General features: G+C 45.1%; 1 protein-coding gene and 1 long non-coding RNA gene across 8 annotated transcripts; both read left to right on the top strand.

Moving 5' to 3' along the window:
* The first annotated feature begins 279 nt into the window (after nucleotides 1-279).
* lncRNA:CR45378 (long non-coding RNA:CR45378) lies at nucleotides 280-1,529 on the top strand. The gene has a single exon (NR_124740.2). It is a non-coding gene; the product is annotated as a long non-coding RNA:CR45378 (long non-coding RNA).
* Nucleotides 902-27,011, top strand: trh (trachealess). Of its 7 annotated transcripts, NM_001274280.1 has the most exons (13): nucleotides 902-1,426; nucleotides 1,742-2,049; nucleotides 9,712-9,744; nucleotides 9,909-9,956; nucleotides 19,640-19,875; nucleotides 22,028-22,095; nucleotides 22,320-22,611; nucleotides 22,807-22,928; nucleotides 23,246-23,332; nucleotides 23,862-24,055; nucleotides 24,119-24,225; nucleotides 24,385-24,532; nucleotides 24,594-27,011. In NM_001274280.1, exons 2-13 carry the CDS (start codon nucleotides 1,775-1,777, stop codon nucleotides 25,951-25,953), a joined length of 2,970 nt encoding a protein of 989 aa, NP_001261209.1. In that variant the 5' UTR covers nucleotides 902-1,426; nucleotides 1,742-1,774; the 3' UTR covers nucleotides 25,954-27,011. The 7 variants fall into 6 exon arrangements, with proteins under 7 accessions (NP_001261209.1, NP_001097461.2, NP_001261208.1 ...); NM_001103991.2 differs by lacking the exon at nucleotides 23,246-23,332 and having other exon boundaries at nucleotides 22,320-22,629; NM_079148.3 differs by lacking the exons at nucleotides 902-1,426; nucleotides 1,742-2,049; nucleotides 9,712-9,744; nucleotides 9,909-9,956 and adding an exon at nucleotides 16,219-17,116 and having other exon boundaries at nucleotides 22,320-22,629.
* The last annotated feature ends 53 nt before the right edge of the window (nucleotides 27,012-27,064 follow it).

Raw genomic sequence — 27,064 nt, 5'->3', positions numbered from 1 at the left:
GAATGGAAATAATGCAATGGAAATAATCATAAATGTTTTGTGGGAACAGGTCAGGTTGGTGGAATGGGCAGATATGGCAGACATGTTCATTGTTCCTTATACAACGAAGTTTTATGGTTACAATTTATAGTGGACATCAATTGTAATGCAATTGCTGAACGAAGAACTAGATAGAACGAACTTATGAACGTCTTTACTAAAATTGATGACTTAGATATGTCTGAATTATAAAGTATTTTATTTGGCGCAAGCCATTATTCAATATACTTTCTCAATATTCCTGACCTATCCTTCAAATTCCCATTTCAAATCCTAAATTTTCCTTTATGTGCTTCAGTCGATTCAGAAATGGGCCTCCCCATAATGGGAGCAAATGACTCCCCCAGTAGACCGTCTTATCTCGCCCTCAACAACATCACACACCATCCACAACACAGAACACAATATCACCGCTGGCGTGTTGAGAGTTGCTCCACCGAATTCTCCAGAGAATGCCCCGAGCGAGGAAGAGAACTCAGGTGTTCACGACTCTCTAGAGAGAGGGAGAGACCCCGAGACCGAGGCGGAGGCAAAACAAGAACATGATATATACAACAATATGATGTGTGGATGCTGTATGCTGGAGAGGACCACACCACATTAGTGAGTGGGTCTGTATCTGTGTGGCGGCGACTCTCCCATACGAAAACCTGCTCCACCACCATTTGCAGCTTGCAATGCGCCGCTCCAAGTTTCGCAGATGCAGCGCAGATGAGATGACGATGATGACGATGCTCTTGAGTTCGGACCAACAACATCCAGCCATCCAACCATCCAACCACCTCCAACCAGCCAGCCAACCGACCAACCGACCAAACGACCGAGGCGACCGACCATGTTTCCTGATGCGAGGCGAGGCGATAGTTTATCGCCAATTTTCGTGCCGTGCAGAGGTGAACGCGGACCAAAAACGTGCGAAAGGAAAAGCACTGCCCAGATGCGAGAGAGCCCAGCTCCGGCTCCCTATCGTACCCGTAGTATCTCGCCTCCGTGTAACCCGAATCCGTACACCCAACGGCTAGCGACACCCCTAATTCAAGGTTGACGTTGTGACTTGGTCGTCCTTCCTCGACGTTCAGCCACCGTTCACTTGTTTTTTGTTTGCATCAGCTCTTTTTTGGCTGCCGTCGGTTCTTTTTGGTAGGGACAAGGATGATTTTGAGGGGCTGAGCTAAGCTGAGCCGAGCCACCTCCCGAAAACTCCCCCCTAAAACGGCCATGCGCGTTAACGGTAAATAATGGCCGCCATCTTGGCCCAAACGGAATGTGCAAATATGTCTATATAATCCGCAAGTGTTTGTGTCTCTGTGAGAGTGCGTGTGACCACATCAAATCAAAGATAAATAGCTGAAAAGCTATCGCCGAAAATAAATAGTCTCGCATCAGGGTGGGTCAAGTTCCATAGTAGGACGAATGAGAGATCAATCGCAGGGGCGGAAAGAATTCTATCGGCATAACTTTAATCCAATTGATTTGTTTAAAATTTAATTAAAAAAAAAAAAAAAAAAAAAAAAACTATTAAAAGTCACAAGAATTAACAGAACAGAATTTTGTTCCAATTATCTTATTACATTTTTAGAACGATACTTTATTGGCCAGACCATACTGCCATCATATAGATATATTAATGCAAAGCTTTCTTTCCACACCTACGATTCCGTGTCTATGAAAACCGGACTCACCCTAATAAACCTGCGTGTAGTCATAATATATAGATAGAGAGGAACTCCTAGAAATGGAGCATCACGGCAGTGGGTTCGTGGCTTCGCCATGGGCCGCCGTTCTGGGACACCACTCGATGGCCTCCGATGCCGGGTTCGCCGCTGCGGCTGCTGCGGCGCATGTCCAGAACCACTCGATGCACCATCCTATACACTCGCATCACCACCACCACTCGCACTCGCATCCACACCCACATCCGCACTCGCATCCGCACCACCATCCGCACCTGGGAACCGCCGGAGGGATGCCGATGGATCTGCATGTGCCGCAGGGATTCCCCTACTACAGGTAAATTAAACGAAACCAGAACCACTTCACACTGCACCAATATTTCCCTTCCATTCGCACACTCTATTGGTTTCTCTTTCGCTGGAGTTTGCATGCAAATTTTGGGGGCGTTGCCAATGGCGGAAAAGTGTCCACCTGATATCCAATGGGCTGAGATGCGGAGATGCTGAGACAATTGATGGAACTGCCCACTAACAGGGAGAAATTATTCCACTTCCTTTTTGGGGTGGAAGTTAGGCGATTGCTCGCTCATAACTGAGGTTCTAGGTAAAAAAAAATTGTGACTTAAAGGAACTGACAAGGTACACCTCCTTAATCAGTTTTTATTCGTATGTGAAAATATGTCTCACAATCCTGAAATATCCATTTTTGACCCCAGCATGTCTGACACCTTGTCACCTCATACCCACCACGAAGTGTGCCCCCCCCCCAAAAGTAGCTTTCGCCAAAAAAAAAAATTAAATGTCCGAAAATTAAAATTTTTCAGTTATGAAGTGCAGGCAGAGCACTACAGAGGTGCCAACATCGATGAAACTCATAATTAAACTAATTGAATTTACGTGACAATAACACTTTCGACACTCACTCGCCAGGCCACCGAAAAGCGAGCGATGAACGCCTCACGAAGTCGGGCGATTGTCACGAGATAAGTTGGGCAGCTCCCTCCATCTTTCACTTTTCCCACTCCCAGTACATAAGCCTCCTCCGTAATGCATGGTTATTTTCAATATCGAAAAATGAAATCGGCATCAAAGAACATTTCGCCGCAATAGCCATGAAGCAGAAGTGGCAATCCGGGCTCTGTCTTAAGCCGAGACCTCTTTTAGACATTCCCACAACAATATTGCAATGGCGATGTAATTCATGAACTCTGATTGGTGGCCCCGCCGAAAGAGTCGAGTTTGTAGTTAAGATTGAGGATTGAGGCTCGAGGAGTTCCAGATGCGGGCACAGCAGCTTTGACTACCAGTGTCTGGGGTTTTGGGACTTGGGATGGCTAGAGATGGGCCACAGGGCCTTTTGAATTGATAGTCCGGAGCGAAAGATTTAATAAATATGCTACGTTAGAAGGATATGGAGACATTCGAGAAAACCAGAATAGCTTAAATATTAAAAGTATTGTAGTATAGTATTGTATAGCTGTGCCAAGGGTCGTGAGTCTCGTGACTCACTTTCTTGCCTATCGGTAAGCTGCTCACGCACATCTCTAAGGCACACATAGGCCTTCATGTTCCGAACTTAAGCTTCAACTGGGACTGCAACTTTAACTCCGACTCTGAACTCCCGACTCCGCCACTCCAACTTCTCGGCTCACACAATCAGCGTCTATCAGCATTTTTCAATTATATCGGAATAGCGTTATCCGTGGCTGGATCGCGTCAGAACGCATAATTACTATAATCACCTGAGTTATTACCTTGGCGAATATTGACGAAGACGCGAAGAGAGGGCCGCGAAGTAATATTAAAAGCACAACCAGCGCGGCGGGAAAAGGGTTCCCTGCTGAAATCTAAACTGTGATTGTTTCCCCTCGCCAACCTGCGATGGGCTGCCTCTGATGACTCTGCCTCAATTTCATTTTGGTCTTTTTCCCATTATTTTCATTTTATTTTTCACTTTTTTATTTTTGCTTATGCCTCAATTCGTTAAAGTTACATTACACTGGGAAAAATGGATGGCCACGGGGGAGGGGCCACGATAACTAAAAACGAGTGAGACAAAAAGAGTTTTGACCTAACTGGAAAATTGCTGGGACGTTTGTTTTTCATTACAGCCGACAACTTTGTTGCTTTGTATATTGGAAGGGGAATTTCCAGGGGGAATTTCCAGCGCCTTCACGGGCGGCAAAGGGGGATGAAAAACCCCAATACGGGCCAGGAGCACGAACCGCATTTTCATTGCACAAAGCGATCTCCACACACAATTTTCCATGGTCAGCAAAGAGGATTCGAGCTCTTTGCGGTTTTCGAGGCCAAGTCCCCCTTTCAGCCATCGCCCCTCGATAGCCCCCTCCGTATGGCTAAGACCCCATCCCAGACAACGGTAACACCGCAAAATGTGCAGTGAAAAACCATCATTTCAACAATTTATATTTCGAACGTGATTGGTGGACTTGGATACCCAGATAGCTCCCAGGGAGGGGATTTAGGGGGTACCAGGGTTAGTAGCACTGCAAGACGGCCATTAAGAAATTGCTGTAAAGCATAAAGAGCAAAATGAAACCGAACAAAGAGCCAGGCAACAAAAAAGCAACAAAGCACAGTGCGAGAAAATGAAATAAAATGCAGCAGATTATGATTGCGATTATGTTGGCTCCGTCCGGGGATTTGGCGGGGATATGGCGGGACAGACATATAAACTTGATGATGGGAATGAACATATGAGAAATGGCGAACAGACATTAAAAGCGGGAGATCCAAGTGGCAACCTCAGCAAATGGATTTGGGAAACAAACGAAACAAGAAGGGGGATATAAGTATTATAGTATTGCTATATTGCTAATAAGATTTTGGTTAAATTCTGGAGTTACACCAAGAAACTTTAAGCCATTTTTATCAGAACGTTAAGACCAACAAAATACTTTCCCAAAAATTCCAATTAGAACGCGTCTTTATCAAAGCATCTGCCTACAAAGAAAGGCCGCAGATTCCAGTTCAATCAGTAGTTTCCATCAGAATATATATATTCCCTCCAATAAGGAGATGAAAATCCAGGGATTCGCAAAGGTGTTGCCCAGGCCCCACCCAAAATGCATTACTGGCTACACTTGTTCGGTGGCTCAGTGGTTCGGAGGTTCCCAGGCGTCATCCTCGGTCCTCTCCTGCTGTCCAACGTCACATTCAATTAAATTATGCAAATGAGGCGCAACACTTGAGCAGGACGAACTGCTCGAACCGAAATTGACTTTCAGCCGGCGGGTTCTGCCCCTCGCCAGTCAATCCCCTTCAATTTCTCCCAACACTCCACCCACTCGCACCGCTGAAGATGCAACGGCAGCATCAAGTTGCAGGTTGAGGCAAATTACAACATTGCCTCTGGCTCTCATGTGGCCAAAGATGCAGTCAATGTACTGGGAGAAATGATTTTTTGAGTCTTCTGTTAAGCGCTAGAGTCGATAAACAAACCTCAAACGAGAACTCTTCATTTTGAAGATCGTTAAGCAGAAGTCTTTTGTGTAGTGACGTTGGTCTGTCTCCATTTCATTTCAAATTACAATTTTGGGTCCATAACTTTCCCTCAGTGCAGTCAAGTATTATCTGGTGTAGATGGTTTTTCCTTGGTGAGTTTATGAGCTTGATGTTCACACAGCCGGCAGGCATAAAGCTATTACGCTCACACACACACATATACACACACACACTTAGTCGAGAGGGATGTCCTTGCTGCCGGCGAAACTCAAAGTGAGCCAACAATTTCATCAACGCCAAGACAAGTCGCTGTGGTTCCTCTTCTGGTAGCGCGAAAAATTAATTGAAATTCATGCCGTGTTACAATAACAATCATTAAACGGCACACACTCGTGTGTGAGTAAGGGCCACCCCCCGATGCCCCAATAAGTTATGCCCCCTCCTCCGACTTTCAGCAGCCTGCACACCCAAAGTGCAAAAGTACAAATCCCTGAGTGGAATATCAAACGCTGGATTAGCTCGATGATTAGTCTGCGATTCATAAATCGATAGCTTGCACATTAGACCAGCGACTATATAAAGACCATGTCTAGATAGTAGTACCCGATACAAAGATAGTCGGTGTTGATTGTACCTGAAGTACAGGGTATCGTATCGGGTATCGCCTCCTCACAAGTCAAAATTCCCTGTTGCCAGGCGATCAAATAGTTGAGATAAGGGTTCCAGTGGACCAACCCGAAAGTTCTTCAATAACCATCAACGAAAATCAAGTTAAGGGAACCAGTTTAGAAACAGATCGAATAAGAAAGTACCCTTCTTACTAAATGTAACCTTAGCATGCACACTACATATAACGTGTGCATAACAAAAATTTATTTATTTTTATTTAGTCTATTCATATTTCAAAATATTACTACCAATAATAATATTAACACACCCACTAAAGGTAACATTTCAAATCATCTCCGCGAATAAGAGTATCCTTAAAAAAATTGTAGGCTGAGCTTTACGCTTCTTTTTTCGCAAAAACAAAAACTTTGCCAAACTTATAAATATGTATGAGAAGTTTTCGAAATTGTTGGAATCCCTGCCGACAACAATAACTACAGCAAGGTCGGTAAGAAGACAAGCTGGGATCGTTGCTGTCTTCGATCTGGCTGATGATGATGATGATGATCAGCAGAGGAAGGAGTCGAACTCGATCAGTTGAACAGCAGTTCGTCAGTTCGTCAGTCTGGGACTTCAAAAGGAGTCGGAAGGAGGTTGGAGCCGAGGGATCGGCAAAAGGCAATCATTGATCAGCGGAATTTAGAGCGAAAATTTCATATTAAGGCCAAGTGGAGAAAAAGCAGAAAAAAAGCGAAACAAAAGTTTCGTTGGAGGAGAAGCAACAAAGTTGGGTCAGAAAACAAGAATAAGCCCTAAAATTTTTAAAATATACTTAAGCAGAAATAAACGCCCCACAAGTGATGGCGGATAGTTTCAGAATAAATTTCTAAATCGATGTATTATCAATTGTGAGTAACAATAACTCAAACTTATAGATGAACCTGCATTTATATTATATATGCCCTTAATTTCAAGATTAATAAGACTCACCTCCCTCTACCATTCGTAGTCAAGAGAAGTCGTATAGTCAATTGATTTTAACTTAATATTTTTGTAGACATTCCTCGGGCGCACAGCAAACTGAGCACTTCGCTTTTAATATAAATAATTGCCCATGACTACCGCAAATCGGAAAACGGAGGAGACCCCAATCCAGTCGCCGTGGCTGGGTCCAGGCCCACTTCTCCACTCCTCCATTACAGCGTCGTCTCTTTTGGGCACAATCAATAATGATAGATAGGCCACCGAAGGGTGGACGAGGGGATCGCGTGTCCGATCAGTGTCCAACCACAAATCGCTTTGGGGCCTTTGACAGCATCATTCAAAAAGTAAATACGATCTGTCGCCGCTTTAGAGCGGAGCATAAAGGAGCTGAGTCTACAGTGGATCGGGTTTTGTAACGATCGTGATGAAATTCGCCAATCGAACAGCAGGAAGCTATCGAAGGCAATTCGGTGGTGACGGTGGGAAAATCTGCTCCATAGAATTGGGCGTCTCAGGTGACCAGAAGGGGATGATTATAAATCGGTAGAAACTATGAAAAATATAGTTATATTTTGAATGGCAACGATGTAAATTAGTAACTGAATTCGTTAGAGCACAATCAATTATTCCATATTATCACCAATGGAATTCTGCGTGGATCTGCAATCAGTTCGCGACGACATTCTTAGGAATCGCTTTTTAAGTATGTACAAACATCGCACCCCAATCGTGGGGCGACTGCAATTGGAGGGCTTCGTAGGCTAGTTAAATGTGCAGATTACACACCTTATTATTATGAAATATGTTCCGTAATTATGGCCAAAAGGGGTGAGGGATGAGCTGGGCTGGCCGGGAACAACCTCTTAATAGTCGGTTTGGCCAGCCCTTATGTAATTTCAACTGCCCAGTTCGGCAGCAGGGAAAAAGGCAAAAGGGCCCAGAAGAATAAAACCCTAGACCTCCTTATATTGACAGTCCTGGCGAGTTCAGAACGACGTCTGAACTTGAGCCCGGGAGCCCGTGCAGGGGGAAGACGGAGTGAAAAACACTGTCGAGACTCCGACTTTTGCTGGCTGCTGGCTCCTGTCTTCCTCATGCCAATTTATTTATGGTGCGGTACAAGTTTTTACGCACTCAAGTGCTCTGAGACTAATTGGGCACGAAACGCAATCAAAGTGACGACGACAACGATGTATTGGTCCGATCTTGCCCGCTCCCCGTCCGCTCCTCGCTGCTTGGTGCTCCTGGATAACCGGGTGACACTCACTGAAATCGATGGTTGGCAGGCTAGCTGGCCGGCCGATCGATCGATGGATGGATGCCAGGACGGACAAAGTCCCCAGAAAAGCAAACGAACAATAAAGAAAAACAACACTCAGAAAAAATACAATCGAAAATAAAACATAAAAGTCTGTCTAAAGTGGGGTCTAATCGATTTTAGATTATACGCTCTTTTTTGTAGTGTCAGTTGTCAAAACTTAAATACGTGTAATCCTAAAAAATCTACGTTTAAACTCAATGACCGAGTTGAGGGATATTTTTTTAAGTAATTTCACCTGAGAGATCGATTCGATCACTTGAACTTTATATCTTCGCTGATGAGGCTTTGATTTGTGGCCCTCAGCCGGGGATCTTGGCCAGGAGAGGGGGGCGGACAGAACCGGAGTCCGGCCAAATAGTTGGCCTATGTTCAACACAATTATCTGTTATTATCGAGCTTTATTCTGCTCTTTTTTCATTGCGCAGCAATGTTGACATCTCATTGCTGGAGGAGCCTTTTATGCCAACACTTAAAAATAGCAGCCGCAGGAGACGAACACCCCTCAGATGGCCCTTACCGAGCTCCGCGGAGAATTCCTTGGCATTCCCCAGCGATCGTTGGGGGAGAACACGTGTCTCAGTGGGTTGGTGGGGAGTGGGAGTCGAAGCAAAGGATACCAGTAAGATTTGACAAGAGCTGTGGAGAACCGAGTGGGAGCCGCTAATAGATTAGGGATTATGTTGAGGAGTTTCTTTACAATTTGTAAATTATTTTTAAGGAAAGGATATATAAAAAGCGATGGAATGAATTTCGGTGAAAGTAATGAAACCAAAGTCCTGAATCACAAATATGGTTTTTTGCTCTAAATTTGTTAGCAAAAGTAAAGGTATAATAGCTAGACCTTAAACCCTCTCTTCACTGTCATTCATCACCGACTGGAACTATCACTTCCTTCCACGACTCCTCCCATAAAGCTTGACCCGCAACTGATGAACTCAATCAAAGCGAAATTAAAGGAAGCCGGGAAAAAATCCGCGAAGCAAATTACAATTTTGATAATTGCCATGACTGCGACTCGAAATCATTTCGCTCCCCTGGCCGGCGCTCAGCCTGAACGGTTTCGATCGATCGATGGAGCGGCCCAACAAGCCGCCGAAAAACCACCGATCGAAGGGTCAGCAAATTTTGGGGAAAGAGCCGAGGGGACGGACGGATGGTGGAATAGGGTATACTTTTTGGGGGCAATGATTTACGAGCGCAGGAGGCTCGAGGTGGAGAACGAAGTGGGGAAAGAGTCGAGGGACAAATCAATAAATTTTAGATCGGTGCTTGCACTTGATTATAAAGTGGAAGCCAGCATATAATGTCCAGTTCATGTATAATTTGGCCAGATTGCTGGTTCCTTATGCTCCGACTTTGAGAATCCACTTCCTGTTGACCTTGTGTTTCTGCCTTTTGATAGATACTCGCTAATGCTAGAGATTCATTGGGATTGCTAGTATTAGGATGTTTGTATTTAACAATCCTTAAAAACAATCTGGCAGACCCAATAAAACTAGCCATTGAAGGTAGTTCAGGGTAAATAATATTCACTACACTTCCTGTTAACCTTGTAGAGCCCAAAGCTGCATTTGTTCCTCTGAGATCCCCGCTAATTCTACGATCCCATTTCCATTGCAGATACCGAGAGGACGCACTGTGCTGGGGCGACAGGTGAGCGCAGCCAACAAGTGAGCCGAGATATTTATCGGCTAATTTAATTTATTTAGAAAATGCCACAGCTTTTTCCCGCCGTAACAGCTTCACGCTAATCGAATTCAACAGCCCGACTTAAATGTGCTTTTTGCTTTCTTTTCTTCGGCCCCTTCTTCTTGCAGAAAGTCCATGGAGGAGATCGGAGCGGCCCAGTCCTCGGTGAATGCGCGGTAAGTGTTAATGTTACCGTAAACGATTCAGTTTCCCCGATCCGCGGTCCCAGATCTGGAGATCCCAGCCCCTTTCCATCCTCAGCGCCACTTGGCGGCGGCGGCGGCAACTGCGACTGCGCATCGCATTTGTTAGCATAAAATTATTGAATGCCGGAATGCCAGCGAAGTCGTCTTTTTCGCCGCCGTCTGCGTCCCGAGGTTCTCCATCTGGGTCTACACATCTCCCGATGTTTAGAAGTCGGCGCGACAGACGTCAAAGGCGCATCTATGAGATACCTGGTATCTGCGGCTTACAGCAGAAACCGTTGTCAGCATTCAGGGTATCTAATGCCGAGCGGTTATCACTGATAGAGCGTTAGATTGGTTCGAATGCGAAAATCACATCATTATCAACCCATTCGCACTAAAAAAAGTGGGTTAACAATAGCTGGAAATCGAAATTGTGAGTTTTCCGCACTGTGTCCATAACTGATCCTTAACATCCCAGATCTCTACAAGACACAACTATGCTCAACATAGTTCCCCTGGCCTAATCTAGTGTACAAATAGTTCGGCTTGATCCGGACGAGATTCCACTTGATGTGCGCTGTCTGCTCCGCACTGACTTGTTGTCTTGTTCTCGTTTTGTTATGACATTTTACATTTTTAATGGGAATTCTCACATAAAAAGTACAAATATCGGACTAATTGGATTTATCTCGGGGCTGTCGCGCGTTGTCACACTCTTTTTCTTGGACTGCCGGAAGATCTGAGGCAGAAAGCCCCTAGAAGAACAGGGAAGCTGCGGCAAGCGATCGGAGGAGTTCTAGACAAGTTTCTAGTTCTCAGACCCGGGTCTGAGGACTCTGCACTCTGGGATCGAGCCTTGTAGCAATTAGCAGTTACCCAGCAGTGGCCGAGTCCCAATTCGTTCCCCAATCCGTTTCCAATGAATCGATCAACTGGAAAGCACAACGATAACAACACTCGGCCACAACAATGCAGCAATGAGGTAAAGTTGCATTGCTCAAATTGATTTCTGCAATTAATTGAACAACGCAAATGACAAACTGACAAAAACACAAGGCACAAAACCAAAGTGAAGCACATGAAAAGCCAGTAGCGAATTCCACTCTCTTCAGGTCCGTCTTCCAGTCAGTCTTCCAGCCCCTTCCCGGGTCTCAACCAACCTCGAGCCATGCGAAGAATGCACTTTGGCTCCCGAACACGCTTCCAGCTCGCGAGCAGAAAACCGGGGATTGGAGGACTCATCTTCAGAGGGTATTCAGGGCGTATTGGACCAAGGGTTCTTAAGCCAATTAACTTATTCGATATAAAGAAATAAAACCACTCACCAATTGTTATTCATCATCAACGATTCAAATTTTTGTTGGTTAAATATTTAAATATAGTCAAAACTCAATCCAGGTAGGAAGTACTGAAAAGACACAAGGAAAAGTATCCGATTATCATAAAGCCATCTATTAGTAAAGTAATTCTTCTGGATAATCCAGTTCTAATAAATCAACAATATTATATTTTATTTCACATTATTGTATGTATATACTATAGTATAGTATATATAATGCTCATTCGATACCTTTTTCATTGTTAAACTTTTCGCTTTTTCACGGTCATGTACTGTACTGTAGTTTCTTTTGGTGTTAACTTTTTTCCGATCTGATATAGTAAATGGCATTGCTTATATCTCCACATCCCGAACGAGTTTAGTAAGGTGCAAGAATATTAATTATTAATTCCGAGCACAACTGATCATTTTGTGTCGCCGCGGCTTCTCTGTCCATCGCAAACATGCGAAATATTTATATAAGTACCAGAAAATTGAACGACAAGCTATAAAGCCGGAACTTTACGTTGGACAAGAGAGGTACTGTTTTTCAGGCTGATATTTTATCGACTTTTGAGCTACTTTTACATTGATCAATCAATGAAGAAGCTAAAACAGGGAATTAATTTTTAAGATCAATAGCTCTAACGTACCAATATCTATGTATGTAAATCCGGTGTAAGGCAATATTAGGCACAGCGACAGAACTTCACAAGTAAAAAAGAAAGTAAGAAATGGCATCCACACAAAACGTAAAAAGTTATGGCCCCTGCTTCATTTGAAGGGGGGCTTCAAGATCTCGGAGAACCTTTCATCGGAAGCACGCACAATTGCGATAAGAATCACGCTCCCGAACTGCACTACTCCGATTTCATGGACTTCGACCCTCACCCTCGCTCTCCACCTCTCGTACTGATGTTTTATTGCTTAATTGTTGGTGTCTCTCCTGTGGTTTTGAGTTATAAACCGCACTCCGCTTATTGTTGTTCTTCTTTTTGTCACTGCTTTCGTTGTTTCGCTCTCTGTTGTGTTACACAATCGAGAAACAGTTAGGGCACAAAAAAAATCTCCTCAGATCTGACAACAAGATAATGCATTTCTCCGGCTACTATTTTTTGGGCGGATTGCAGCATCAGTGACTAAAAACACTGGTAAAAATTGGGTAGTAATGTGTTCGTCGATAAGCACTTTAAATATTTTTAATATATGTATATGTTTGAACTTGAAATAGGGGGTACCTATTAATATTAAGTGAAATCCTTTACGGAATAGTATTATGTGCTTTAAACTTTCACCAATATTTAGGTATTTCCTCCGGGTGTAGAAATGATTCTTCTGGAAATCATTTCGTCCAGCTATTTTATCACCTCACGTCACTTTTATGGGGGCTTGCCCTGCCTTCTGAAGGAGAAATGGTGACAGATCAGCGATCGCGGTTAGTTTATTGCTTCCTTTCTGGCTCCTTTCTCACTCATTTCTCGCTTATCTTATCGCCTCGATCACTTGCTCATCGATTGTTTTCCAGGCGCCGTTAATGGTTTTCTGGTTCTCGCTTTTGTGTCTGTTATTTTTGCATTATTGTGATTCTTTGGATGTGGATTGCGTTTGGTCATCACGTTCCTATTTGAAATGGAAGCCTCGTGTGTCCGAGTAATCGTGATGGATGCAAAAACTCGCCAACTATTCTTTTCGTCTCTTTTGCGCTGACCGAGAACCCGACGAATTGGTATTTCTTACCTTTAACACAATTTCTGCTGGATATGTACGTTTTTAATATAACGTTACTTTACATACATTCTATTTACGAAGTGATTTTGATATCTGTTTTGTTTTTTTCTAGCTTTAAGCAACAAATATGTATGATCCCTTAATTTTGGGTTCTAAGAACGGGTTAAACTCTTTCTTACAGGAACTTAAATCGTGATATTTTAAACTCAGCCAATTAAAAGTATTAGATGTAGGTTGTTACTGTAGAGTTCCTGGGACGTGATGTGTGCGAGAGCAGGCCAGACGTGCGCCAGACACTTGAGCCTTAGTTCTGCCCCGCTGGCCATCGCACTCTTTCATTCATAAAAGCGAGTTTTAGCTCCTGACTGGAATACAAGTGTTTTCGAAAAACCAAAGCAGAAAACGCAACTGAAACCGAAACCGAAATGAAAATTCATGTCCATGTTCCATTGACGCCAGCAACACGCACACGCACCTCAAAATGGCGAGGGGGTTGTTATAGGGGGCACGGTGCTTAGGGGTTGAGGGGTTGAGGCGCCACCACACGCATCGTTGCACGTCCGTGGCCATTGTCCTCGGGCGACTGATGCCACACGCCGTCCACTCACCATCCACAGACAATCCGCGCACACGGAAAAACCGAACTTATTGAGCACGTTCTGAGAATTCAGATCAAAACTTTAAAGCTTTTGGACTAGGATAGGACACATAAGAAATGCAATAACCACCAAATCCATTATGTTAGTAAGTTGCACCAGGAATTGTTTTCTTATAGCATACAGAAAATGTTGCATTGAGCATTTCACATTTGAAAATTAGCAATATTTACTCGATGGTTCTAGTCCGCGAAAATATGTCCTAAAATCGATGATTTAAGCTCTTATTTTTTGCTCAGTGTGCACGCACTGCCGATTTCCGACCTACAAAAGGAGGCTTCATCCACTTGCCCCCGGACAATTTCAATGCCTCACGATGATGATGACCACGAAGATGATGATGGCCACGATGTCTGCCCGGTGTCTGGACGTGAACGTGAATGTGGATGTGGACGTGGACATGACCACAGGCCCGTTGGCCCCTTAACCCCCTGATGCCCCACATCCTGCCATTCATTCCGGAAGCGCGAACGCTTTCCACGTTCGATTTTTATAGCGAGCGCTGAATTCGAGTTCCTCATTCATTGTCTACTCTCGGCCACCTCTTCTTCTTCTCCCGGCCTGGACCTGAACCTGGACACCCCTAACCCCCTGGCGCCTGACCCAAACACTTGGCACGTTTCCTTTTTAAAATTCACAATTGCCGCCGCCGTAATTGTGGGAGAATTCGCTACGCCAACTTGTCTCCTCGCCATCTCACTCACTCTCTCCCCAGAAATCGATCACGTTTCGGTTTCTACACATGTTCCAGTTACGTTACGCTTACGTAATGTTTATACTACTCCCGGAGTTGGGGGGCTCGATGGGAGCTTCAAAATTGCCTGTGGTTAAGGCCAAGAAACCGACTTTGCTATGGTTTTTGGATACTCGTGATGAACACGCCAGCGAATTAAGCAACCGATAATTGGTAACATTCTTACGCTGATGACATCTTGCTTATTGGAATAATGTTTGAAATTATGTCCTGAACAACGGAAGGTAGAAAAGGCAAAACATCTTTAGAATTACCGCAAAAGGAACAAGATTTAATTTCGAACTACCGTGATTTGTGCCTGATTAAAAAGTCACAATTTACTGTGATACAAATTAAATATTATACACTAGAACCATCCTTTCTATTTGTTTTCAAAGCAAGCAGCCAAATGGTGACCCCCACCTTGATGATTGAACCTTCCTTCCTTCGAAATTAAGAGGATGTTCCTTCTTCCACGGACTCCTTACAGGGCGTAGTGTGGGCGTGATGGGGGAGTTTTGTACAAATAGGCACATAAAAGAGACAGCTTCTGTCTGTGCGAGCTCGGAATAACAAATCACACCCCTCCCCGGGACTACCTGTGCGCCCCCGCCACGCCCCTATCAAACACTATATTCTGGGACCCCATAGTTCAAGGGTTCGCGTTCATTCCACAGGATATATCCCTCCATCCATAGGCTTTAGCTCCTCAGCTTACCATTGGCATTTCGGTCACATACACAAACACACATAAAAAGGCGAGCCAGCAACAACACCCACGCAGCACGTAAGTGCGAGCGAGAGGCCCGCGAATTCCCAAATGTGTAAAGAAGTAAACTAATTGCTGCGCGTGCTGCAGCGCCAAACAAAAGCACGCTCTCTCTCTCTCTCTCTCCCACTCTCTCTACTTTGTGAAGTATATAAACGCAGCGCAATGGGCTACGTGCGTGTGTGTGAGCGAGATGGCGTTACGGCAAACCCGTTTGCCAACAGGCACGTACATCCAGCCATCTCTCTCTGGCCGCTCTTTTTGTCCCGCTCGCTCTGCCGTCATGGATGCGGCTCATTTGGTATGCGCACTATGTCGATTCCGATTCGACGCCGCGTCACGTCCCGCCCATTTGCACGCACACACACCCGCCCCCTGTGTGTGTGGTTGTGTATGTGCGCGGAAGGAGTGTGTGTGTGCAGAAAGCGTGAGGCTGCTTAAAATGCTACTGGCGCTGCTCGCACATGACTCTGCCGGCGGTCAGGTGCTGCTCACCCACACAGCTACAAAGGCACCCGCACACAAACACACACTGGAGCATTAAGGTGGCTCAATATAATTGTTGAGCGCCCCACCGTTTTTAGAAATCCAAATATAAAACTTTTTAGTTTAAAAGATATATAAATGTATAAACTAAAAACCATTCGCTTATGAGGACGATTAGTTGTCCTTTATTGGGCTCGTTTATATAGTCATTAGCGAAATCATATTTATTAGCTATAAATTTATAAAAACATTAAATAGTATAATATCTTAGTACGTTTCCACTAAAATGTACACCGAAAAGTGTAAAAAGCAGTTATCCTTGTTTTTGAGTTACCCTAATGCCTGCTAGCACTTGGCGCCGTTGCTTCGCTTTTTGCTTACAGAGTCACCCCCAAATTTCGGGTGTGCCCTCTCGCTCGCGGGCCATCCCTGTCTCGCTCTTGCGCGCGCTCTGCCACCGACTGATTGTTGTTGGGCTTCTCTCTCTGCCTTTTTGCCCTGCTTTGGTTTTGTTCGGTGACGTGAACGTGACTCTGGATTATTCTGCACGTACTCGTCGTCAGCGACGGACGTACCGCATACCGTACTCCGTGCACCGTACTCCGTACTCGTGCTCACAATACTCCGTAGGCGTACTCCGTACATCGTATTCCGTATTCCGTTGTCAGCGTCATCAGCTGCAGTTTCACGTACGCAGCCCGGCCGTGCAAGTGTGTCCGTATATCCGTAGGGCCATCTCTTTCGCTCACCCCCCTTTACGAAGGGAAGTCAGTGCGTGTCCGTAATTGGCAGGTCTCATTCCGCAGAACGCAGGGCGACGAACGTAGCCCGTAGCCATAGCCCGTTAACCGTAACCAGTAACCCGGAGACGTGCCAAGTGTCGGAGATAAATTAACTGGACGCGAACGCGCCTCATTTGAATGCCAATCGATTGACGGCTAGTTTGCCGATCCCGATCCGTATTGCGTGACCCGTACATCGCTGGCAGGATTGCAGGATAACTAAAGACACGTACCACACGTGCGTGTGTGATTACGTTTATGTGACGCGGAAAACAAAAGTATGCGGCCTTCAAATCGAATGCCACGCCCCCTCGAATCCGTGCCCCAAGCCAAGTGCAATAACAAGTGATAGAGTGCCAGAAAGTAGTTGAAAACTTCCTGAGATCATCAGGCTTCCAATAAGAAAAAAAGGCTTAGCCCCCAGCATTGCTATGTTGCCGTACCAGGCAGCCGTGGCCATGGACTACGCCGGATACCAGAGACAGCCCACGCCCGGACATCCCGGAAGCCACATGGCCACCATGGGATCTCTGGGCATGCCCGCGGTGCCCTTCACCCACAGCTGGATGGTGCCCACGCAGGACCTTTGCGCCATGCCACCCTACAACAAAATGACCGGACACCAGCAGCCGCCAGGTGCCGGAATGCACGCCCAGCAACAGCCCCTCGAGCCCGGGTTAGTAGTCCATAAACTGGCGAAGACACTCAAGTTTTGGAGTAAAAACAAGAAAGGAAGACCCGCAGTTCTGCACAATTTTTTTTACATATGCATAATGCGCAATGTGTTGGAAACTTTAACCACTTTCAAAATAATTACTATTTAGTTCCACAATTGGGGATGTTTATATACGGCAATTGACAAAGTTGTCTTGAAAGTTGAGTTCCCTCAGTTTTCATTTCAAAAATCAATATTCGGTATGTCAATAGTGACTCTAGAGAGGAATAAACAATGATACAATGATAGGATTAACTAATTCTGTTTATCGTAGGTCACTCGCAAATCCGTGCTAGCCCAAACAGAAAACTTTGCCTCAACAGCAAACATTTTGAGGGCTCTTAAATTTATTTTAATGCGCTCATCACAGGCTTGAAGCTTCGTTTTTGTAGCTTTATTTGAGCCGCGCGCGGCTTCTGGCTCTCAAAAGACAAGCAAACGTCGGCTGTGGTTTAAACCCGAATCTGAATCTCGGAGTCCCGTCTTCGGCACCGACTTGGAGATTCGTATCTCAGCCGAAAGCGTCGTCGTCTTGGCCATAAAAATATTTTTGATAATTAAAAAGAAACCCAGACTGTCAGTTTGCCACGGGCCAAGCCAGTTTTCCCCTCAGCCACTTGCTTTTTGTTTAAACTTAAGCATCCAAGAAAAACGGACAGCGCACATCAACAACAACGATTTTAATTAGTTGTGATGAAATTACGTTTAGTGAGATGTCTGTACCTGCGGTACATGCCGTCTATGTTTTTCTAATAAAATCGTCTGGTTCAAAAAACCCATACGACGAGGGGACCAGAAACTGAACGCGGAACAGTTTTCGCCTTCCAGAGCGGATGAAAATTCAATTTTGGGCCAGAAAAAAACATTAATCTTGGCCTCGTCAATATCGAAATGCCATTTAAATGAGCCACTGAGGGGTGATGATGTGCAGTCGGGATCCGGAGGTGTTGCCTTGACAAATGATGTGCGGTCTGGATTTAATTTCACTCGAAATTCGCCACTGTCTAACATGCGAAAAAATCGCCTGTCATTAGCAAAAATTGGCAAATCGAGGCAATTGCAGTCTCGCCAAGGATGATTTTTAACTTCGTTCCTTAAGTATTAGTTTCTCAAGAAACTATATATCTTAACTGGACATGCTTTCTTTTTTTTTCCTGATTTTTTTTCTCTCAATCCGCAGAAGAATCCTTTAGAGCACTTTTTTTCACTTGATTGACCTTGTTGTGCCAATATTTTTATACAGTCCAGATGCAATTCGATTAGCGGCTTAATGCGGGAATTACGGGATCCGAAGAGTGTAAGCGGCTTACTGCGGTCAGAAAGGGCGGGGAAAGTCATCCAGTTTCCTTGTCAACCTTTCTTTTTCCTGGGGTTCGAACAACAGAACAGAACAGAACAGAAGGATAAAGGATAAGAAGTGTGGCCCGGGGCCTTTGTGAAGGTATAAATGGCCCTAGGTACCGTTATTGCTTTATCAGTCCTGTGGCCCTTTATGAGAATTTCCTTGAGATATGGTCAGGACTCAGCGGGAAAGTCCTTCGGCCGTCATTATGTAATCGCAATTCAAGAAAAACTGCAAATGAATTATCTTTTACATCTGAAAACTGTTTACCGAAACTATTCAAATATTTATTTTCATTGCAATAATACATCCCACAATCAGTGTTATACAATGTAAAAACTTATGATTGTTAATTTATAAAGTGCCCCTAGAAAGGTGATATGCTGTGCTCAAGCTGTGTAGAGCGCACAATGATTTCACTGCAGGTCAAAACAGCACTGCCAACATTAAGAGCAACAACAAAGCAGTTGTCAACAAACTTAAATTATGAAGGCCTGTAGCCAAGTTTTCTGACGAAGATGCTCAGAGAGATGGCCGCCTGCAGATAGCGGAACCGCAGAAGGTTGAGCAGATCCGTATCCACAAGCCCCGAACGACAAACGGCGGCAGTCTTTATAGAGATTTCGCTGCAAGTTTAGTGAATGAAAAGTTGCATTTAGGGGAAGTAAGAAAACTGAGATGGGATCGTACGCAGTCGGCGTTTTCACAGAGATTCGAAGATGTGCGGGGAAATAGTAATGAAAATATCAAGAATGCCACGAAGACTCTCTGGGAAAACTCCTAACGCTGGGGCTTTGGGAAATCTTGCAACAAATGGGCTGCCATTTATCCAGATACAAACTGTCCGGCAAACTATTGTCCTATTCGAAGTCCCAACCTGAACCCAAACCTTTGCTCGCTGAAAGGCTGACAAATGTCGGGCAATTAGTTTGGCCTGACACCATTCCATCACAAAGCCATGGGTTGGCCAAACAAATGGCCGAAGACGCGGTGCTGACAGGTGCGAAAGGTGTGCAGAGTCGTCTTGTGGACCGATCCTCTAGTCGTTCGTCAGTGTCTACTTATGTTTACTGATTGATTTGCCTTTTCCTTTACTATTGAGTAAATATCTCACGGGTGCACCTTTTTCGTTGACTTTGCAGCATCCTGGAGCTGCGCAAGGAGAAGTCGAGGGACGCGGCGAGATCGCGGCGCGGAAAGGAGAACTACGAGTTCTACGAGCTAGCCAAGATGCTCCCTCTGCCGGCAGCCATCACCAGCCAGCTGGACAAGGCCTCGATCATAAGACTGACCATCAGCTACCTGAAGCTGAGGGATTTCTCCGGACACGGCGATCCGCCATGGACTCGGGAAGCCTCTAGCAGCAGTAAGCTAAAAAGTAAGTAACACAAATCTAAAACAAATAATCTATAAACCAAATAAAGTCACGAGATTTAAGCTAAGCATCAATAAGACTGTTCTTAGGGGACTCTATTCTCCATACCTCAATCAATGATTCGATGATTCAACATAATTTCAAGAACAGTCATTTCCATATCGATGCCATTGAAAGCCAATCAATCACTTTAATGGGGCCTTCTGAAATTCCACAAACTGTCACAATGACACACGCCGGTTACCCCTTGCCTTTGCCCAGGGAATGGAGACCAAAATGGTCGCGCATGCGCAGCAAATAAAAATAAACTGCGCCTAATAACGATATTTTATGCAAATCCGGCAAAAGCCCAAAACGACAAAGTCAACGAATACATTTGCTTTATTTCGGAGCCAAGCTATTGGCAAGTTGAATTTTTTTAGGTGCCTACCAAGCATAATTTCAGTCATAGACAACCAACCCGGCAAAAAACGAACAGTTTTGATTTCACTGAAGGCAAACCATGCTGCCCGCTCCTCACGAAATGTGGGCAAATGAGTTTCCTGCTTTCGGTTTTAATTGCCGCTTCCTCCATCTCTTTCTGGCCAATAACGATCGCAAATGGCCGACAATATGGCGGATGTCTTGCGTCAAATGCAAATGATCAAGCGGAAATTTCTCTGCGATCGGTTACTGAAAGTGACCGAAGTAATGAATCAATTGCTATAAGCCATTTTAAACATCGGCGGAATATCTTTTTTCGAATTTCAACATCTAAGTGTGCAACTCATCTTTATTTACTAAATATATTCACTTAAATTTCCGAGTCCGTCGACACTTAGCCTCGCATTAAAGCTTAACACTGATAGCAGTACTAGCACTCAAGGGGGAATTTCTCAACTTCTGAGCAGCAGAGTTATTGTCGGCAGTTCCAAGCCACTATATCTACCTTGCTATATCCATCCATACCTATCCACCAAGCCATTCCTCAGTGAGCCACGTCATGCTCCGGCGACGTTGACAATGCATTGTCACGTCAAGTGAAAAAGGCATTCCACGACGACAGCCCACGACTTCTTTGCCAGGTCTCAGTTCAGACAGTATTCAAAAGCTGCCAACTGGCAACGGTCGAGTGCACTTACAGAAAATTGTATGGGTTTTAAATATTTCAAAGCTTTAAATTATAGTCGTATGTATGAATCAAAATATGTAATAATGCTTAAGGCCATTTCAAATGGCTATATCCCTATTGAATGACATCAATTAAACCATCATATCATATTAAATGGCTGAATTATATTCTTTCTGTGTGCCCAGACAACTGGCAAAGTGGCAGAGTGGAAAAAGCAAAGCCAAAAGGCAAGGGGCCATCGAGAAGCCAAAAAGGTAGTCAAGGCACTAAAAAATAATCCAAAATCAATGGGGCGTTATGTATGGAAGGCTGTGGAGTGGCCGCAACGCCTTCATCCAATCAATTGGATTATTATGCGAAACTAAACCCAGAAAGTAGTAGAGAAACCGGGGAAGGAGCTGTATACTATGTGCTGGGAGTATGAGGAGCAACAAGCTGCGGGGCAATAAAAAGCACTTCAATTTGACCCACAGCCGCAAAAAATGGTAGAGGGAATATTTTCGGCGGTCGGAGTTCTTGCTTCTCGGGTGGGTGGTGCTCGAAGGTCATTAAGGCACGCCTTCAGCCACATATGGCAATGTCCGAGCGGAAGCGGAAACTGTTTGCCAACTTAGCGCGTCCAGTACTCGAAATCGCTGGGGATTTGAGGGGCAGGAATAAAGGGCGATTTGCACTTGTGCGAATTATGACTTGGCCGGTCGGTGGGTCGTCCATAATCGTAAAATTCTATAATTGAATTAAATAAATAAGCTTCGCAGGGACTCAGCTGAGAAAATATTGAATGGCCGAACCCATATTTATGATGCCCTGCGGTTGTTGTTCTTGTCTTTTCTGTGGGGCAGGGGTGCATCGTTTATGAGTTGGCTCAAGAGCCAGAAAAGAAACATATCGCAGGGGGTCCCGAAACACATGCGATCCGTCATGGCATTATATTACTATTTATTATAAACTATTCTCAAATAACAAATATTATATTCAAAGAAACGCATTTGCATACTTTCTAGCCACTGACACTCCGTTTTTCCCCCCATTCTTTCTTCGCAGGTGCCGCCATTCGTCGCAGCCCCGCTGTTGATTTGTTCGAGCAACATCAGGGCACCCACATATTACAGGTAAGATATGGTAGCGAAAGAGACGGCAGTAGGCGCGATAGCCCGCAGCCATCTTGTGCATATGAATTAAATTTACACCGAAAAAAACATGGCTTTTCGATATTAAGACCTGGTATAGGAGAAAACTATCCGCCACATTTCGGTTTTGTTTCATTATAAAGTAATCTTCTTTCACTTAATACCCGTTAAATAAAATATTATCCCTATGAATTCATTTTCTGCAGTCGCTGGATGGTTTCGCCCTAGCTGTGGCGGCAGACGGACGCTTCCTGTATATTTCCGAGACGGTGTCCATCTATTTGGGCCTGTCGCAGGTGGAGATGACGGGTAGCAGCATCTTCGACTATATCCACCAGGCGGATCACTCGGAGATCGCCGACCAGCTGGGCCTGAGCCTAACAAGCGGCGGCGGCGGTGGCGGTGGAAGCTCGAGCAGCGGCGGAGGAGGAGGCGGAGCGGGAGGTGGTATGGCCTCACCCACTTCCGGAGCCTCCGACGATGGAAGCGGCACACACGGTACGAACAATCCCGACGGTGAGTCAAGTCCGAGTTGCCGAAGGACCAGGTGGGGGAATGAATCCCTGGTGCAGGGTGGGATCCGAATGGATGTAACGATTTCAATGACATGCCAAGAAATGATAGGGTCTGCTGATGAAGAAAGCGTCACAAGTGAATACACAATTTAATCCCAAAACCTTTTTACTCCTATAGTTGCGGCCTCCATGACCCAAGCTTCGACCAGCGGCTACAAGGGATACGATCGAAGCTTCTGTGTCCGTATGAAGTCCACGCTGACCAAGCGCGGCTGTCACTTCAAATCCTCAGGCTATCGGGTGAGTTTCCACTCTGTGTTCCTCCTATCCTTGAGAGAAACTATCCTTCCTTTGTTTTTTCTTTATTTGTGTGTTGCTCTTTTTATTTGTGTTCGCTCTTGTAGTCACATTTCTAACCGAATAGTTTTGGGATTATAAATTGTGTTTTGTTTTTGGTTTTAATTAATTTTTTCGTTGGCCCTAGGAGTTATTTCTAATGTAAGACTTCCGAGTAACAGTAAGACTAACCCACAGAAAAAGTTTTCGGTTGTGTTGTGTAACCTGCAATACCGCATTTTGTATTACGTATTACCATCCCATCCACTGCTTATCTACAGGCCAGCGATGCAACGAGCAATTGCAACAACGGTAACAATGCTAGTAACAATGCTAAAAACGTTAAGAATCCGGGCTCAAACTATTCGGTACGTATCAATTGAAATCAGTACGTTTGTATGCTAAAATGCAAGGCAAAATCAAAAACCTACTCAAAATTCTTTACTGAGGAATTCGCTTTTTAAGTTCTTCTTACTATTTCGGCCATAATTTTTGTGTTTGCTAAAGAGAAAAAAACAAAGGCAAAGCCACTGACTGATTTTAGATTGATCAGTATCGAATAACTAGTGCGGAGCTGCTTCAATCATCCACCAATTAAAGAACCAATCGATCGTTTCACCATCGGAGAATTCATCACATGCTGTACAACATTCTTCAGTTTTGTTTATCATAAATATCATAATACTACACGGAATAACTGTTTATTATCAATAAGTTTTCATTAAGAGTGAGGCATTTAAAAAGAAGACTTTAAAGCATTATGATCTCTGGAATCCAGTTTCATGTTTCCTTCCAACCCCATCGAATACACAGTTTTTAAACACTTGAATGGAGCACTTGCTCCAAAATAAGCATCCTCAACTAACCAGGTCCTGGCTTCACTTGGAACCTTTGCAGGTGGTTCTGCTGTTGTGCAAGCTGCGTCCCCAGTACACATTTTCCCACAGTCGCAAATCGCAGCCTCCACTCCTCGGAATGGTTGCCCTGGCCATCGCACTGCCTCCGCCATCGGTGCACGAGATCCGGCTGGAGTGCGACATGTTCGTCACCAGGGTGAACTTTGACCTGCGAGTAGCCCACTGCGAGCCAAGGTAAGCTACTCTGCACTAACCCACTTATCGGTTCAATGCTAATGGGACAACTTTCCAACCAAGGGTATCCGATCTGCTGGACTATTCCCCGGAGGACCTGGTTAACAAGAGCTTGTACTCACTGTGTCACGCCGAGGATGCCAATCGCCTGCGCAAGAGCCACTCAGACCGTAAGTATTTAAGACATCACATACGTAAAATAAGTTTTTATCTAAAAAAAAAACTAACCTCTTTAAGGCTAGGTAGTTTGACCTAACCCTATCAGATTAGTATATATTAAAATCTGATACTGACAAGCGAATGACAATTCTTCTTATCTTCATCTTTAGTGATCGAGAAGGGTCAGGTGTTGACCGGATACTACCGACTAATGAACAAGAGTGGAGGCTACACTTGGCTCCAGACCTGTGCCACTGTCGTCTGCAGCACAAAGAACGCCGATGAGCAGAACATCATCTGCGTGAACTATGTGATCAGGTGGGTTGTAGGATAAGCAATTACGAAGGTAAAATCCACTAAAAACCTCTTTCACCATCAGCAACCGGGAGAACGAGAACATGATACTGGATTGCTGCCAACTGGAACCCAGTCCGGATAGCATTAAGCACGAGGAGGGACTGGGTAACGACAAAAGCAGCGGGTCGCCAGGAGGAGATGCCAGTGGCGAAGGCAACTCTCACCTGAGTGCCGGAGACATGAAGCTTAACTCACCGAAAACCGATTCAGAGGGCCATTCCCACCGCGGCAGGGGTCGCAGTGCAGCCGCCTCGCATGGAAGTTCAATGAACAGCCTCACCATGATCAAGGATAGCCCCACTCCGCTGGGTGTGGAGATCGATTCGGGAGTGCTGCCCACCACAGTGGCCACTCCAGTGCCGGCAGCCACTCCACCAGTGCAGTCCACCAAGCGAAAGCGAAAAACCAAAGCGTCGCAGCACGCGGAGGACCAGGGTCAAGAGCAGGTAATCTCCGAGCAGCCTCTGCCCAAACTACCGACAATGGAGCAACGCGATCAGCAGCCCCGCAGCCGCTTACCCTCGATTGTGGATGAGCAGCCCTCGTCCGCGGCCGACTCCGCGGTCAAGGATCTGGAGCAGGCCATGTCCAAGCATCTGCCCTCGCCAGCGGCGGTGGTGTCCGTGGCCCCGCCCAATACGGATTTCAGTGCCGACTCTCTGCTTAAGCAGCAGCAACAACAACAGCAGCTGGATCCCAACGAGAAAAGCAGCACCATTCAATGGATAGGCACTCCCTACCAACAGCCACCGGCGCCCATGCCAGCTACCGCCCTTCTCCGGCAGTTATACGCCAACCGGGAGAGCGTGATCCGGGCGACGGCTAGGCAAACACCAACTGGAGTGGGCCCCGGAGTTTTCTACGGCGATCAGCAAACAGGTCCGCTGCCCACTCCGCCGGGCAGTGAGTCGTCCTACGAGAACCAATACCTGCAGCTGCACTCTGCCGCTTCCGGTGGACATCCTGGCGGCCAGAAGACCTCCGCTGATGCCTTCACCAATCTGGTGTCAACCTACGGCGGCTATCACAGCTCCATTGACTATCACAACGCCATGACCCCGCCCAGTTCAGTGTCTCCCAGGGACTCGAATCAACCGGGTAAGGCGGCTCCAGTCCTGGCCTCCAACGGGGGATACGACTATGCCCCCGATCCACTCCGAGGGCAGTACGCCACTTCATCCGGAGACGTGGTGCCCGCCACGCTGCCTCTGAAGCCCCAGGCATCCTATACAGCAACAATGCATCCTTCGGGCAGCACAACCACCGAGGGTGGAGTTACCTACAGTAATCTCGACCAGCCGCAGTACTTCGCTCCGCATTCGAGTTTCCACCTTTACCACAAGGGCAGCCCGGCCAGCGGCTGGTACTCCACGCCCTCCTAGGTGGTAGACGACCAGGGGCAGGTCCCGCCATCCTGTCAGGACCAGTACCACCACCACCACCACCACCACCATCATCAAGACGGATCAGCGGGATCCAGTGCAAGCCAGGCGAGCGAGCGATGGGACTTTGTGGGTGCGCTGGGCAAGGTGGCCAGGATGTTTTTTAGCGCCAGAAAGGGTAATCCGGGATAGAGGGGCCATGTCTTAGGGGACTGAAGGATGTTTTGAAAACCACTAAAAGATTTTAATGGAATCATAATTTGAGAACCTAATGGGTAAATCAAATTTTTTGATAATTTCCTCCTCCAGACCCTATAATGAACATTCCCTGTCAGCAATCCGTAAAAGTTAGACTAGACTTAGGCCAAACTAAAGCGTTAAAGGAAACATTCAATGTTGTTAAATAATTCTTAAGTATGTAAATTATGAAACACACTCTGAGACCCAATGAAATTATAGGAAAAATACTCAAGACGCAATGAATTAAAACGAAAAGTAACAAATTGTAAGGCTAATCTTAATTAAAGTTAATGATAAAGTAAGACTTGCATAGAGTGCCAAGGAATAGGAAACCGAACAAATGCGCTAAATAGAGAGCGAATCAAAACGGAAACACGGCTTAATCTAAACCCCCGCCCAACCAATTGTTATTAATTATTTAAATCAATTGTAATTTTACCAACACATAAAAACGCATATATATAAGATAAGCTCAATATGATATGTAAACATTAATATATATTTAAACATTTTTACAACATATCAAATGCTTCCTCCTTTAGGCTTAGGATTACCTTTAAACGACACTCGCTCTAGGATATTGATTACGATTCGATTCCCGGAAAATCGACTCGATTATTACCTCTAAGAGTTCAGCTAACGTTTGTCTATTTCCGTTTCCTCCCTATTGTATATTTAATGAAACCTTCTAATAAAATCTAGTTAAAAATACATCAACAACAAAATGCCAAGGCAAGAAAAGCTAAAAAGTGTAATTAAATTTTGTATAAACGCAAAGAAAGTTTCTCCCATTAAAGGCTTAAAATATTAAAAATGGTAGTTGCAATGTCTTTTATTCAGAATTAAAAAAAAAAAAATTAAAATTGCTAAA

Source organism: Drosophila melanogaster, chromosome 3L (assembly GCF_000001215.4).
Source record: "Drosophila melanogaster chromosome 3L".
Taxonomy (NCBI): Eukaryota; Metazoa; Arthropoda; class Insecta; order Diptera; family Drosophilidae; genus Drosophila; species Drosophila melanogaster.
Note: the sequence above shows the minus strand (reverse complement) of the source record. Positions and strands in the feature narration are given on the sequence as shown.